Below are 15,698 nucleotides of genomic sequence, written 5' to 3'. Positions count from 1 at the left end.
GAGAAACGTTTTACATTCTATGCCTAAGAAAAACAATGACCCAACCAGTGCAGAGCTATTTTACAGGTGGTGTGCAGGCAGCTTTAGGATCAAATTCTCCCTTCAGTCATACCTCATCTCCATCCTCCAGCGCTCCTCCTCCTCTCTCCTCCTCCAGTACTCCTCTTTCTGCATCTGCTTCCTCATCTTCTCCTCCTGGATCTTCCTGGCCCGGATGCTGGGTTTCACCTCCACCTGGAGGTCTGGGTTCACCTTTTTCTATAAACCACAAAATAATAATAAAATAAATTGGCGTTATCGTGAAAATATCTAACGTTAATTGCTCTAATGTCACCAAGCCCATACAAAGATGAAGACCTTAAATCTTACAAATGTTTGGATGCCTACCATTGCCTATTGCCTGGCGTGTGGATGGGTGAGCGAGGCAGTCGATGACATGTCATGTGTGTTGTGAAAGCCAAGGTAGGCGATTCAATAACGTTACTAGATCGACTGATCTTACATTTGAATCGAATAGTCTACTAGTACAAATGTTTGGATCGAAATGCTGATCGGTACTTACTACTTTGGTAGTTCGTTCAGATGGGAGGACAGAGGGTGTTCGCCTCCTTTTTTGCACTCTTCTCCCTGATTTGTAATAGCTTTTGGCAATCTGAAGTACCGGTACTCCAAATGCTTTTCCCGGTCCGACCGATTAGTACTGCCAAAAACACGGCAATAATTGAAAATTTTTAGCAACAATGACCAGGAAAAGTTGCTAGTTCGCTTGCGTTGGATACGTTCAGTAAACCGCAGTAATGGGGGCGTCGCTAGATGGCGGAAGACACAAATTGGTCGGCGGATTCGTGTATATAAATCAGCGTTTCCCCCGTCTCAAGGAGACCGTTACGAGACCCCCCGGCCAGGGACTCGCCGGGTCTCTCAAGCCAATTCTCCTGGGTTGTAAGCTTAATAAACCTCATTAACTCTACTTTTGTCTGAGTAAATCCATACTCATATTATATTCACCCACAAATGTTTGCAGGTCATGTATTTTGAGATTGATATTTGCACTGCCATTCATTTTGTTTTCTACAAGGCTTTGAACTCGTTAAAACCTGTCTCAGGAGAATGAGCATAACATCCAATCACCTCAACGACTCAAATATGTGTCAACTTATCAATTGAAAGATGTTTACTCTAGAGTAAAACTTTTAAATATTTCCTTATTCCCTCTTCCTCTGACTCAAATCACTTCCACTCTCTTTTTGCATTTAGCCAAATATTCATATTGGAGTGGCCTTGCTGTGCAACACCTTCTGGGTGAGAACAGCGTTGTGCATGGCTCCTGTAGTCCGGCCCTGATCTGCACTCTGACCTTGTACTGCAGGCGATGCCTCCGTCCCTTCAGGTGCATCTCCTTGGCGTTGGGATCGTTGAAACTACATTCACACAGTTTGCAATGGAAGCGGATGACTTTGCCTTCATCATTGCGGACCTAGAAAACAATTCCATACGGGTTAAGATTCTCACTTTATTATAATAATAAAAAAAAGTCTCATCCTTTCTAAAGAGGCTCTGGCTCATGTGCCAAGGTCTTCTGAATACCTCTTCCACATAGTCATGGCCGACAGGCTGGACGTCACTCTGCAGCGCAGCCAGGGCCGAGGCGGACAGGGACTCCGAGACGTCGTTCTTGTTCTCCTGAGGAATGAGTGAAGGAGGTGCAGGCTTGGACACCTCCACCCGGGCCTCCTCCACCTTCCCTGTGGTCTGCAGCTTACTGCCCCCTGCAACACAGATGCAACATGTACAGTTAACACATGTCTCCGTCATCATGTTCCGTCTGAGACATAGTGAGGTCAAATAAAAGGCCATGAAATCTTGATATCTACTAGTCGACAGAAATCTAGTCCATAGAAATCTACTAGTAGAAATAGAAATCCAAAAGGCCATAGAAATCTACTAGTCCATAGACCAGGGGTCAGCAACCTTTTTGACATGCCTGTTTGAAATATAGTTGTAACTAGTGTGCCTCAACAATATTCCATGCATCGTAATAATTCTCATAATCAGGTATTTTTAATGATAATTTTTACATTATTACATCATTATTGTTATTGTTATTATTAACAATATTATTATGATGGTTGTATCAACCCTAAATCTGAGTTGGGGGGGGGGGGGGGGGGGGGGTGCAATGCCAGCTGCATACAGTGCGACCATTTCACTCACATTTGCCCATTCATTTTTGGACACATCACACACCATCGGTGTGTGTACTGTATGTGTGCTGTCATAGCTCCACCTACAGGCCTAATGGAGAACATCAGGAGAACACCAGGATGTGAGGTATATCGTGTAAATAAGTTTTGATTGATCGCAAGACTACACTGTAAAAAAAATAAATAATAATAAGTTACCAGAACTTAAAAATATTGAGTTCAGTTACGGTGCATTAAGGTTCAGTTTTCAATCCATAATAAGTTAACAGAAAAATAAGTACACAACCACATTATTTCAACCTAATAAAACTATGTTTGTCAGTTTTAAGAACACAAGTTGACTTGGTAATACTCACATTTTGAGTAAAAAAATGGCTTTTAACATGTGCAATGTTCAATGAAATAGAAAAATAATAAAATTGGTTGATTAATCCCACTGGTCACAATGGTGACCGTAATAATGTTTTTGTTATAAGGCTCTGCAAATGTTACTGAATGATGTAGCAATGTATTTCCAGCTCAATTGAAATAATAAACAAATAAAGGGTCTCAATTAAATATGTGGTAGTAAAAATAACCTGTGGGAGGATTTCAACAAGATAAATGCGACAACAGTGCAAAATATTTCACTATAATATTTCAAAGCCAAATTATTTTTTTCTTTTTATGCTGCCCCCTGTGCCTATGAAAATGCCCCTGCGTGCCTAGGGTTGCCTACCCCTGCCATAGACTATAAGCACCACTGCCTCCCTTTTAAACTACATGTACAGTATGGCTTTGAGTAAATAAAGTGGCTCTGAATTACCTCGTCCTCGTTCATATTTACACTTCATCCACCAATGAAAAAATAATTACATTTCACGTTATTGAAAGAATTGCCAAAACATTTATACAAAAGCATTTGCTCACTCCCGCTCCTCTCAACTGGTTGATTTCACCTTGTAAACTCGTCACACACATCTGGTAAACTCTTTCCTCCTGTAAAGATGCCTGCCTACACACACACCTCCCTGACAAACCGGTGGGAACTGTTTCCCAGTAAATCACACCTCAAATTTGGACTCGTGAGACCAGCGCTACTTTCCCAGACCAGAGGAGTGAGATCATCTCTGGGACTCGGTCATGTGGCTGGAATACGACAAGACATGTTGTCATTTCACAGGGCAGAACGACTCAACACCAGGGTTTAGCAGGAGCCCTGAGCAGCTCTGGCAGGCGATATGAAAGACTGGCCTGTTGGCAGAGGTTCAGCTCCACACTGGCTGCAGCACTTTGTGCTGAGAGACACCCCCCCCTTAGAGACGGGAGGAATTAGTGGTGGGCATTACGGCTCTTTGAAGGGAGCCGGATCTTTTGGCCCCATCCCTTTCCAAGAGCCTAAAATAACGGCTCAGCGTTCTTTTTATTTATGGGACGGGGTTACTTGGTCTTAAATCTAAATCTTTCGTTTAATGATGGGATACGATTTGTATACAAACTTAGATACATAACACTTTGATGCCAGCCACGGCATAATTCGTTATTTCATGCCAACCGTTGAGTGCCAGGAACGAGATATGCAGTTTTTTTTTAATAGTTATTTTTTTTATTAGCGATTTCCATTCATATTTCATCAATCTAGCCTCACGTTACCACTGGTACTCTGAGCTCGAATTGGGAAAATACCGCCCCCTATCGTCTCTCCGGATGGTACTGCACCCCATTGGATTAGACTGAATGAAACGCATGGCAAAAAAAAGAGTCCGGAATCCACATTTTACTTCTCAAGCATGTAACCTGAGCCGATCAGACTCATTGTGGACCATCAGAAGAGCGTGGAATATATGTTTCCAGTACCCAGCGTTGGATCAATAAACACGATCGATATTTGGAATGGCGATCAGGAATTGGAATAATCTTTTTGGAGAACATCTAATCTGAGGTAAGGAATCTATTTTACCAGTATTGGGATAATCAGAGCCGTTTTCACCTATATATAAACGTGTCCCATATGTGTGTGTGTGGGTGTAGCTGATCAGGAAATAAGAGAATCGATTTTTCAGCCCGCTTCTATAGCGTGCATAAGTACACATATACTATCGATAATCTAGCGTTTATTTGAAAACGATTCATAAATTAGGCAGAAAAATGACAACGTGTTTGTGTATTACAGTAAAGCGTGATTCCTGCCGAATCTTTTTTTTCCCTGAACGTTTTTAAAAAAACAAGTGTTTTTCAAAATGGTATAAAACGGAAATGAACCGATTAAAAAACAATCCGTTTCTACAATGTTGACTGCAAACAAGTCATTGATAAGCGACAGCCATATTAGACATAGCCATAATTTAAGATATAGTTTATGCGTTGGCAAATATGAGAGCTCTGTCATTGAAGTGGGTGGTGGCATTCAACGGGGTAAATAGGACACGGAGGCCGGCACTCAAAGTGTTAAAACCCCTGGAAACGAAGCCTCAAATCGCTAAAATGCATGCATGATATCTAACACGAGTGATATTTAATGTCCACCAAAGTTGAAGATATAGGCCTATATTAACCCAATCAGCGCCAGAGGGTGCTGTCTACGGTGTGGTAAGAAGGCCAACACTTTAAAGTATGGGAATACATGGCGGTGTTTGCAGGGCTAAAACTATATTATAGCCATGGATATAATACTATAGTCATTTGACATTGAGTTTCTTCCGGTCAAGATGCAATTTTTTATTAATTTTTTCATCCATATATTCCCGTTTTATACCGTTGTGAATATGAGTATAGTTTTAGGGCGGTCTAGGGTAATTTTCAAAAGGCTGAGGAATAGCCTTTAGCGTGTATTCTACTCAAAGCGTTGTAATTTCTTGCCTGGACTAGTTACTGTTCTCAAATCAAATCTAGATTATCGGTATTATGTTTCATCATGAATGCATGAAAGGAGGGGGGGGGGGGGTCGTTTTATGCTTTGGTATGATTTCAATACCGTGACGTCAGACTGTGCGCGCCAAATCACAGATGCATTGCTTGTAGTGCACAGCACGTGCCAGCAGAGGGCAGGGCAGTCTGTCTTTCCCTCTCTCAGTCAGAGCTCAGCAGAGCCACGCCCGTGTTTCTGTGGGTCTTTCATCTCGCATGTGTGTGTTAATCTGCACAACAAATAAAGACTTATTCTTCTATAGAATGCGGTTATGGACCGGTGGCTGTCCGTTTATTAAGGTCGAATGGCTGGACCATGGGTCCACTTCCAGACATTGGATGATTGAGGAATCGGGAAACGGAGCGTTTTTCTAACGTTTTGAAATGGTTTCGTGCATGAATGTGGACTCTGGGACACATTGTTTGGGTACCGGTAAGTAAGTTATGTTATGGTTAAGCGTATGGAAGATGAACATACAAGTTATGAATGCCGGGAGTGTATGTTTGGTAAAGCGTTTCAGTTAGACTGTGTGTGTGCGTATTGGCTTCGTGATTCACTACAGGGGTTTAACGGCTTAAGCTGGGTTTTGATTATCACTTAATCAATGCAGAATACATTTTGTGCGTCTATGTGTAGTTGTGTACTACTGTTGTGAGTTTGTGAGTCACATTGGTCTAATTTCAGCCTCCGTTATACGTTATTTGTTCCATATGACTCGTTTTAAACGTGTGTCTCGAATGTGTGCAGTGATTTGTTTACGTTTGTTGGTAACACGGGTCGCTAAGGAATTTAGGTTCGAGGTTGAAGAAAGTGCACTTTTAGGTTGAAAGAACAGCCCTAATGTCAACGTCTCAATATAAGCGCTATGTATGGTGATAACGAGTATATTTTAACTCCGCTCCGCTAAGAACATGAACCGGGAGTGCTTGATTCTCCTCAATCCATGCGTTATAAACGCTTGTCCTGACCGACAAGGAAAACTCCGCCCGGACACTTTAGATCAGTGGTCACCAACCCGTCGATCTTGATCGACTGGTCGATCTTTGAGACTGTCCCTGTAGATCGTTCCATGAAAAAAAAAAAAAAAAAAAAAAATCTTACCCTGAGAGTCCACATTACAGTTCTACTTTTGTTTTGATGTGAAAAGTGATGCTGCACTTAGCACTGACTGAGAAAGTACACATACAGTTCTACTTTTGTTTTGATGTGAAAAGTGATGCTGCACTTAGCACTGACTGCACTTAGCACTGACTGCACTTAGCACTGACTGAGAAAGTACACATTACAGTTCTACTGTTGTTTTGATGTGAAAAGTGATGCTGCACTTAGCACTGACTGAGAAAGTACACATTACAGTTCTACTTTATAAAATGATAATTGTAAATATGTTTGTCAATGTTAATAATATGAGAAAGTCCACATTACAGTTCTACTTTTGTTCTGATGTGAAAAGTGATGCTGCACTTAGCACTGACTGCACTTAGCACTGACTGAGAAAGTACATAATAGGTCTACTTTGACGTTTTAATGTTGGACCAAAGCATTGCATGTAATTAGAATACAGGCAAATAAAAGTAATTTAGTTTAAAGTACAATCTTGGCTGTCTTTTTCTCTCAACGCTTCAATAGGTAGATCTTGCCTTCACCAAAAAAAAAAAAAGTGATCTTGGGCTTAAAAAGGTTGGTGACCACTGCTTTAGATCAACGCACAGCCCAAGACAGAGTTTCAAAGGATGTGCAATACCGGCCGGAAGGCGGCAATATTGGACGTTTGCGATCTCAAGACTCATTCCCAAGGATAACACAGGCTCCCTGAATGGAAATATCGAATAAAAGAAATAACGATAGAAAACCCGCTTTTCTCGGGTTTGGCGCTCAAGCGTTGGCGAGTTAACCCGACTTTAGTGTGGCGTCCAATGAGTTAAGGTGACACGACGTCACCTTAATAATAGCCCCAGATTTAATTAATATGTCCTCGGCCATATCCTGTCCCCGATTCGTTCTTACAGTAAGAAATAGGCCAAATAAAACGCTTATATCATTATCGCGTTATAGAACGGCTCCCACCAAGTATGACTTGGTCGTTCGTAACCAAAGAGCCGATCAAAGGAATCGGATTGTTCGCCAACGTCACATCACTAGTAGGAATAGAGCCTGGTTTAGAGACATTAGAGTAGGAATACAGCCTGGTTTTTGCCTCTTTTCCATTGCATAATACCTACTCGACTCGCTTTAGGTACCTGGTACTTCGTTCGTTTACCACTGCAGTTTGTCTCCGTGTGGGGAGGCGAGGCCGCTGGCGTACAGCATGAGAGCTCCGTGAGCATAGCTATGTCCGTGAGGGCTTGGAGCAAGCCAGAGTAAACACAGTTTTCAATCAACAACAACATTACCTCTCGTGTCTATTCTACCAACGTTAGTATTAGGTAATAACCGGTTTGAAATAGATGATGATTACCTCACGTTGTGTCTATTCTACTAGCATTAACGTTACTAGTACAAACAATCAATAGCGAGTTATATTGATCTTTGCATGCTATGTACGCTAGCCGCAATGCTAACTATTATAATGGTAAAACGCAATCACATTAGCACGTAAGCTAACAAATCAGCAATCCTTTTGCGAGACTAAACTCTCCGCTCTTGGTGGTAAATTGTGTTTATGTTGGTTTTGTTTAATCAATAAATGAGGCAGAATACACAGTGAATGTACCCTTCTGTTTATTGCACTTGTTCCTGCTGCAAACAAATAATGAATGCTATGCGAGGCTATATAAAGATGGCGGTGTTGTGTTTTGTGCAGGACGTCTTCCTTGTAGTGCAATCAGGGAACAAAATAAGCACCCGCCAAACGCCAATGGCGTGTAGATTTCCTCTTTGGCTGGTAAATTACAGAGGCTACTCAGCCACTCTGGTGTGTAAAATAATTGGGAGCCATATGAGCATATTAGAGTATTATATCAGGGCTATACAGTGCGAGCATTTCACTCGCATTTACCTCTAAAAATTGATTTATGCGAACCGGAAAAATTATTTAGGAGCACAATGTGCGAGTACCTTGCGTAGTGGGCGTGTCAACTGCGTAATTGTCATTTCATAATAGAGTCGGAGCAGCGCGGAGCAGCTCTGTAACAACTCATCTCGAGTCTACTTCTATGTGCAACGAAAACTCTGCGAGCAGCAGTTCCAATTGTCTAACATGCCAGTTATACCCACGTCGCGCTAAAAACCAATAACTACTGTAATGTTATCTGCTAACTGAGTACTCCCTGGGGCGGCTAGGTGGTGTAGTGGGCAAGGCGCTCGCCATCAACGCTGGAGACGCTGGGTTCGAGTCCAGCTCTCGCCGTTGCTATCAGCTTGGCTGGTCGTTCATACTAACACAATTGGCAGTATTAGGGGTGGGAAAGCTGATGGGTGGGTCCTGGGCGTTGTGGACAGCGACCCCTACAGTTCGGTCGGGGCGCCTGCACAGCGAGGGTAGGATCTGGAGGGAGGTAGTGTGACCTTCCACACGTTACACTCTCCCGGTGAAAATCTGCGCTGCCAGGCTGGCTGCCGGCTGGCTGCACATGCGTTGGAGGAAAGCATGCGACAGTCTCCGGCCTCCCGGACCAACAGTAGGGGGAGTGCGCAACAACCAGGAAGGGGGTTGGGAATTGGCATAACGACTAACAGTGGGATGGGATATCTAATAATATATTCCATTACCTTTCCTATCTGTATCAAAGTCAAAATGTTGGTATTGTGACAACAGTACAACATACAAAAGCAGCTTGACAACCGATATCCTTTGTGTCTAGTAGGCATGGGCCAATGTGTGATTTTGGTGATATGTGCTATTGCACAGATGTTGACCCTTAGTATGCACATGCACAGTATAATATGCATGTAATAAATAGTTTGTTAATAAACTGTTACTTGAAAAATGTTCACTGTGCGCCTAAATTTCTTTGTGTGCTCCTAATTTTTATTTTATTTAGGAGCACATGTGCTCCCTGGGGAAAAGGTTAGCGTAGAGCCCTGTATATAGTAATAATAATAGCACATGGCGATATACTAAAAAGATATTTTGGCTGGTAAAAAATCTGCCTGGCTGGTAGTTTTTTTTAATCCACCATCCACCATGGCTGGTAAGCCAAAAAGTAGTGACGATTTTCTCTTCTTGACCAATCAGTGGTCTGCAGTGTTTCACGTCACTTTTCTGGTATCGCTTCTACTCGCTTGGAACCTCGACAAAGCAGGTACTAAAAAAGTACCCGGTACCAGGTACCATCCGCAAATTTTGGCAATGGAAAACCGAAAAGGCAGAGTAGAGTAGAGTCGAGTAGGTACCATGCAGTGGAAAAGGGGCTTAGAGAGAGTAGGAATACAGCCTGGTTTAGAGACAGAAGGAATACAGCCTGGTTTAGACACATTAGAGTAGGAATACAGCCGTAACGTTCTACTAACCATGGGCTCAATCAGAAGAGGAGTAACATTCTACTAACCATGGGCTCAATAAGAAGAGGACTAACGTTCTACTAACCATGGGCTCAATCAGAAGAGGAATAACTTCTACTTACCAATGAAGTTGATCTTGGGAGTATTCATCTTCTTGCTGACCGTGGTGGCGTTGGCGGAGGACAGGTTGCTCGGTACCGCGGTCTTGCTCAAACCGGCCGAGCTGCTATTGACGATGTTGACGGGCTTCAGGTAAGAGGAGCTGGAGGAGGACAGGTTGGATGAGGAGGTAGATGAGGAGGAAGGGCCCGTGGACGAGGAGGAGGTGGTGGAGCCAGACGTCTTGCTGGGGGCGGAGGTGGTGGAGGAGGGGGTCTGGGTGACCACACTGGGCTCTGTGGAGGGGATGGGCTTCCCCAGCTTGGTGTGGAGCTTCACCACCTGAAACAGAGGAGAGACGCGTTATTCAGAGCCCAGCTGGTGGCATACCGATAGTACATGGGCAGGTGGATGTTATATTAAAAGTAGGGCTGTCAGTTTATCGCGTTAATTAGATTAATTAATTACACAGCAAATTATCGCGTTATGAAAATTTACTAAAATAATTACAATTTTTTATTTTATTTTTTTATAATTTTTTTCTCTCTCATTAATTCCATAAGTACGTAGAATACACATTTACAGACTTTTTTTTTTATATGGTCCATTTGCATGTTCTTGGTATCTGATTCTAGGGACATCTATGAATATCAGGGAATGTATTCCCAGTGTCAGAAATACTGTGGGCTAGATCCACAAAGAATGGATTGCACGGTGCAAGTTGCACCCTTAGCCTACTTACAATTCATTATGAATTGAAAATGGGGGACCCTGATGTAAACAAGACGAAAGTCTTTCTCTGGTCTGCATCCCCTTAACAATTGTGTGTATTGAGCCGTACTGTATTGTACCCATTCTGCAATCTGTTGATAACATTTTCATTCAATCAATCAATCTGCGCAGTGATTGATTGAAAATGTTATTTTGAGTAAATTGTAATGAACCAAATGAGAATATCAATAATTTTTTTTAATCTTTGACTGAATAACACCATGCTCAAATTGACCAGACCTGAAAAATCTAAGAAAATTAATAGATGAAAGATGATTAAACAGAAGGTTTTGTAGATACAGTACTGAATTCTGCCATCCGGACACATGCAATTTGAAATATGATTATAGAATATAGAATATCAGGCATAAAATGGTTATGCGATTAATTAGATTAATTAAAAATCCTGTAATTAATTAGATACATTTTTTTAATCGCCTGACAGCACTAATTAAAAGCAATATATGTTCCATCTTTAGGGCCGTCTTAAATACTTCGAAGCTTCGTTCGATGGGCATGGGATTCGAATATGAAAAAAAAATATCGATTATAAAAAATATATATAAAAGAATATGATTTAAAAAAAATTGTGCAAAATCAACTCTGCCTATCTTTGTTAACACTTTGGATGCCACGGACGACATAACACGTGTTATCAGCCCACCCGCTGAATGCCCACGACGACAAATATCGTTTTATTAGAGATCCGAATTCATATTTCATCAACCGAGTCTACCGTTGGGAAACCAGCCCGATCAGGAGCTCAGATGTGAAAAAAGCGCCCCCTATCGTCTCCCAAATGGTAATGCATCCTTTTGGAATGGACTCAATGAAAATGGATGAAAAAATATATATCCGGAATCCACATTTTACTAGCCGATCGGATTCATTGTGGAGCATCAGAACAGCGTGGAATATGCGTTTACAGTATGTAGCATTGGATCAATAAAAGGATTGATTTTTGGAATGGCGATCAGGAATTGGAATAATCTTTTTGGATACCATCTGATCTCAGGTAAGTAATCTATTTTACCAGTCTTAGGCCCTTGTTACAGTGTTTTTGTGCTCGTTTTTATACGTTTTTGAATACGTTTGCCGTCCCTTTTACACAGAAATGCGTTTTTTGGCGGATACGTTGTGGCCCTACTGAAAACGCTAAATTGTGTTTTCCGTTTTGGAGTAGCGCCAAAACTCGCCGACAGTCGTGTAATCTGCACGGAGCCGTTGTTGCGAAAACGCCCATGCGCAGTAGATACCATCTGCGTGCCCTTCCGGTGACAGCAGAGCTGTCCCAAATAGCTGCAGCTACCATGTGTTGTCAAGTTATTGTTATAAGGACCCCAGTCCAAGCTACAACAGTCTGCATTCCCTTAACAATTGTTTGTATTGAGCCGTATTGTATTGTACCCATTATGCAATATGTTAAATAAAGTTTACATCCGGCTGAGCTGAGCGATCATGGAGTAGACGTGTTTCACATGAGCTCCCTTCTACCGTGCAGAATATACGTTTCTCCCCATTAGTCTTTATTTTATTTTTATTTGTTTTTTGTCTGCTTGCTAAGTTGTCGTGTTTCAAATACTGTCGTCGACTTTTTTTGACTTTCTGCGATGTCGGTGGTGGAAACCAGATCCATGAGTGCCCCAACCAGCAAACCACCACCGGGCCTGGCCGCACCATCGCCCGGTGTCGGTGAGATAAGCGAAGCTGTGCTCTTGGTCATGACCAAGCTACATGCAGAGTCTGAGACACGCTCCGCTGAAGCACAAAAGAAAGTGCTGGCGGATTTTTGTGTCAACCTTCATCGAGAGATATCAGAGGAAATAAGGCTGGCGCTCGTCCCGCTGATAGACAAGATGGAGTCGCTGCACGCTGTCTCCTCGGCTAATGCTATCGAGCTAGCTGTGCTAACGACGGAGGTATCATTACAGGGCGAGAAGATGGTGGATCTCGAGTCCTCCCTGCTGGCTAGGCAGGCTGAAGTTACCAAACTACAGTCGGTAATTGAGGAAATACAGTCCCGGGAGAGACGCTACAACATCAGGATTGTTGGAGTACCGGAGGGCAGCGGGGAAGGCCGTCTCTCTGAGACCATGCCGGAATTGCTGCAAAAAATACTGGGAAATGACGTCCTCTCCTCCCCTCCTGTCTGTGAGTCGGCCTACAGAGCGGGCAGGTCCACTCCTGGTGTGAACAAAGAGCCGAGGCCCATCATCGTCAAGCTGAACAGGCTTCAGCAGAGGGAACTCATCATGCGGTCGGCTCGTGCCAGAAGGGGTAATCTGAGGCTTGGCGATCACAAAGTGGCCATTTTCGAAGACTTTACACCGGAGGTTCAAGCACAGAGAGGAGAATACAAAGTCGTCTTGTCCAGGCTATGGAAACTAGGCCTGAGGCCCACGCTATTCGCTCCCGCGAAATTATCTGTGTTGGATAAGGTCGATGGTCGGCGTTCATTTTGGTCGTTGGATAAAGCGAAGGAATATCTCGAGGGGATACCCGAGAATGTAGCTTGATAACTATATCGGGTGAGTGACGTGGCGATGTGGGCCTGAATACATCGTTAGGGCCGGCTATCCACAAACACTTGCTGTCATGCCCAGACATGCTAACTGCCCACTGCCCATCCAACTAGCGGGGCTTCCCAATGACTTCCGTTACTTGCTAAAGCTGACCTCATGGTCGTACTTGTGTATCGCCTCTTTGGAAGCTAACGAGCTAGCTGAACAATGTACATAATAGACTAACGTGCTATCCGGATTCATCACTAGCTTACGCGCTAGCCTCGGGCTAGCTAGCGGGCTGCGTCTATCGTCTGCGCTGAGACATTCGAGACCCGTTAATATTTACGCACTTTGGTTGTTGTTGCTGTTTAAGTGTAATCGGCTCGCACAATTCAACGGTGATCGGGTCCTTAACTAACTTCTTGTATGCTGTTATTTTTATATCCAGGCTGTTTTGAGCTTTGGGCTCCGGTAGGAGAAGATCGGTTGAATATATATATAAACAAGATATGATAACAGGTTGTGTCAGGTATTGCTTTTTACCACCCCCGGGTTAATGAATGTGTTTAATTCTATTCTTACATAGGTTATGTCATTCCAGCCGTGGTGCCTGATCAGAGGGGCTGTTACAGATGTGCACTTTGACCATAACCCCCTTTTCCCCTTCTTATTATTGTCGTTGTTTAAATTACATTTGTTTGCACAATTTACCTGGAACCCGATCCTACCTTAGACTATCTGCTGGTATGCTCTAATTTAATTTTGTTTTGAATTTTCCTTTATCCATTTGTGCTATAACATTGCGACGTTGATGCGCAGACTCCGAAATAGATGGTTGCAGGGTTGATGTTGAGTTGTTATATAATAATGACTATTTTTTCCCCCATTATAGTTCTCTCATGTTAGGGCCAAGGCTCACGGTGGTTTTCGACCGATATCTTTATTGAAACAATATATGATAACAGGTTGTGTCAGGTATTGCCCATTACCATCCCCGGATTAATGAATGTGTTTAATTCTATTCTTACATAGGTTATGTCATTTCAGCCGTTGTGCCTGATCAGAGGGACTGTTACAGGTGTGCACTTTGACCATAACCCCCTTTTTTCCCTTTCTTATTATTGTCGTTGTTTAAATGACATCTGTTTGCACAATTTTGCACAATTTACCTGTGACCCGATTCTGCCTTAGACTATCAGCTGGTATGCTTTAATTAAATTTTGTTTTGAATTTTCCTTTATCCATTTGTGCTATAACATTGCGACGTTGAAGCGCAGACTCGGAAATAGATGGTTGCAGGTGTGATGTTGAGTTATTATATAATAATGGCTATTTTTTCCATTATGGTTCTCATGTTAGGGCCAAGGCTCAGGTGGTTTTCGACCGATATCTTTATTGAATTTTATTTTTATTATTATTTATGTTTATTGGACTAGTGGGGGTTTAATCAGGGGTTTATCTAGAGGGGGGTCGGAGTGGGGAGCGTCTTATTGGATCCATGACTCTAGTGGGAAATGATAGGAAGATGACCATCCTTAGTGGATTGGGCATAGGGTGGGGATTGGAGAGTGGGTATAGGAGGGCTTATAATAGGACGGGTGGGTTAGGGTTTAGAGTAGAAGGAGGGGGGGTTGTAACTGGGGTGGTATTTTTATGTGTTTTATGTGCTGTTGTCTTATATGCGTGTAATTGTTCCTCCTCTGAACTCCTGGGATTGACCGTCTGGGCCCGCCTGGATCAGCGCATCTGTACTCAGCCTGGCTGCACTGGTATGTTCTCTACGCATTTAGACAAACTCGACCATGGCTAAACTGAATATCTTAATTTGGAACGCAGGAGGTCTTAACGCCCCACACAAGCGTGCCAGTGTCCTTTGGTTATTGAAGAGAAGAAATATTGACATTGCTCTCCTTAGTGAGACGCATTTATTGGTGGGTGATGTGTCAAGGCTAGCAAATCGACAATATCACGTTATCTCCTCATCCTCAGCCGATGATGAGACGAAAGGAGTCGTCATAGTTACAAGACGTAACCTTGATATCAAAGTCCTGGATGTGTGGTCGGACACGGAGGGAAGGATTACTATAGCAAAATTTGAGTTCTCTCATAGGAAGATGGCAATAATAGCATTGTATGCCCCTAACACATTTGATTCAGCGTTCTATAATACAATCACGAAGAATATGTTGGAACTTACTGGATACGCTCTCATTGTGGGTGGCGATTTTAATGCGTGCTGGGATGCGGAGATGGATAGGTCCGGATCCTCTGAAACAAGCGACCAAAAACGGTCCTCTAAGGCCCTCAGGATGTGGGCCCAGGACACTGGGCTCGCAGACCTATGGCGCTTATCCAATCCCACCCTCAAGGATTACTCTCACCCGTCTGCCAGACACAAAACCTTCTCTCGAATAGACTATGCATTCGCATCCCCTAATTTGTTTGATAGTTTCGACGTCTCATTGGTTCCCCTGGCTCTCTCGGACCACAAGGGGATTTTCCTTGTGGCAACCTTTGGCAGGCTCTCCACGAGAGCTCCCAGGTGGCGTTTTAACTCAACCTTATTAAAGAACGATGATTTCTGCTCTGAGTTCAGGAGTAAACTAGCTGAATTCTTGCAGATCAATGTTGGCACGGTCGATGACCCCAGGGTCCTATGGAACGCATTGAAAGGATTTATCAGGGGTCATGTCACACTTTTCGCCTCCAACTTACGTAAATCCCGGTCAAAAAAACTAGAAGGACTGGAAACATTATATGCGGATCTATACGCATCTTTGCAAACTAACT

At 43.0% G+C, this 15,698-nt stretch overlaps 1 protein-coding gene across 2 annotated transcripts in view; it reads right to left on the bottom strand.

The window, feature by feature from the left end:
• zfr (zinc finger RNA binding protein) overlaps positions 1-15,698 on the bottom strand; it is a 111,794-nt gene that overhangs the window by 15,396 nt on the left and 80,700 nt on the right. For both annotated transcript variants that reach the window (XM_084309083.1, XM_084309084.1), the window contains exons 8-11: positions 9,657-9,975; positions 1,588-1,769; positions 1,358-1,477; positions 113-258 (exon numbers count right to left, since the gene is read on the bottom strand). In XM_084309083.1, coding sequence (XP_084165209.1) covers positions 113-258; positions 1,358-1,477; positions 1,588-1,769; positions 9,657-9,975 — 767 coding nt within the window. The remainder of the gene's footprint in view (positions 1-112; positions 259-1,357; positions 1,478-1,587; positions 1,770-9,656; positions 9,976-15,698) is intronic.

This window comes from Notolepis coatsorum (assembly GCF_963971535.1).
Source record: "Notolepis coatsorum genome assembly, chromosome: 2".
In the NCBI taxonomy this organism is placed as follows: domain Eukaryota; kingdom Metazoa; phylum Chordata; class Actinopteri; order Aulopiformes; family Paralepididae; genus Notolepis; species Notolepis coatsorum.
Note: the sequence above shows the minus strand (reverse complement) of the source record. Positions and strands in the feature narration are given on the sequence as shown.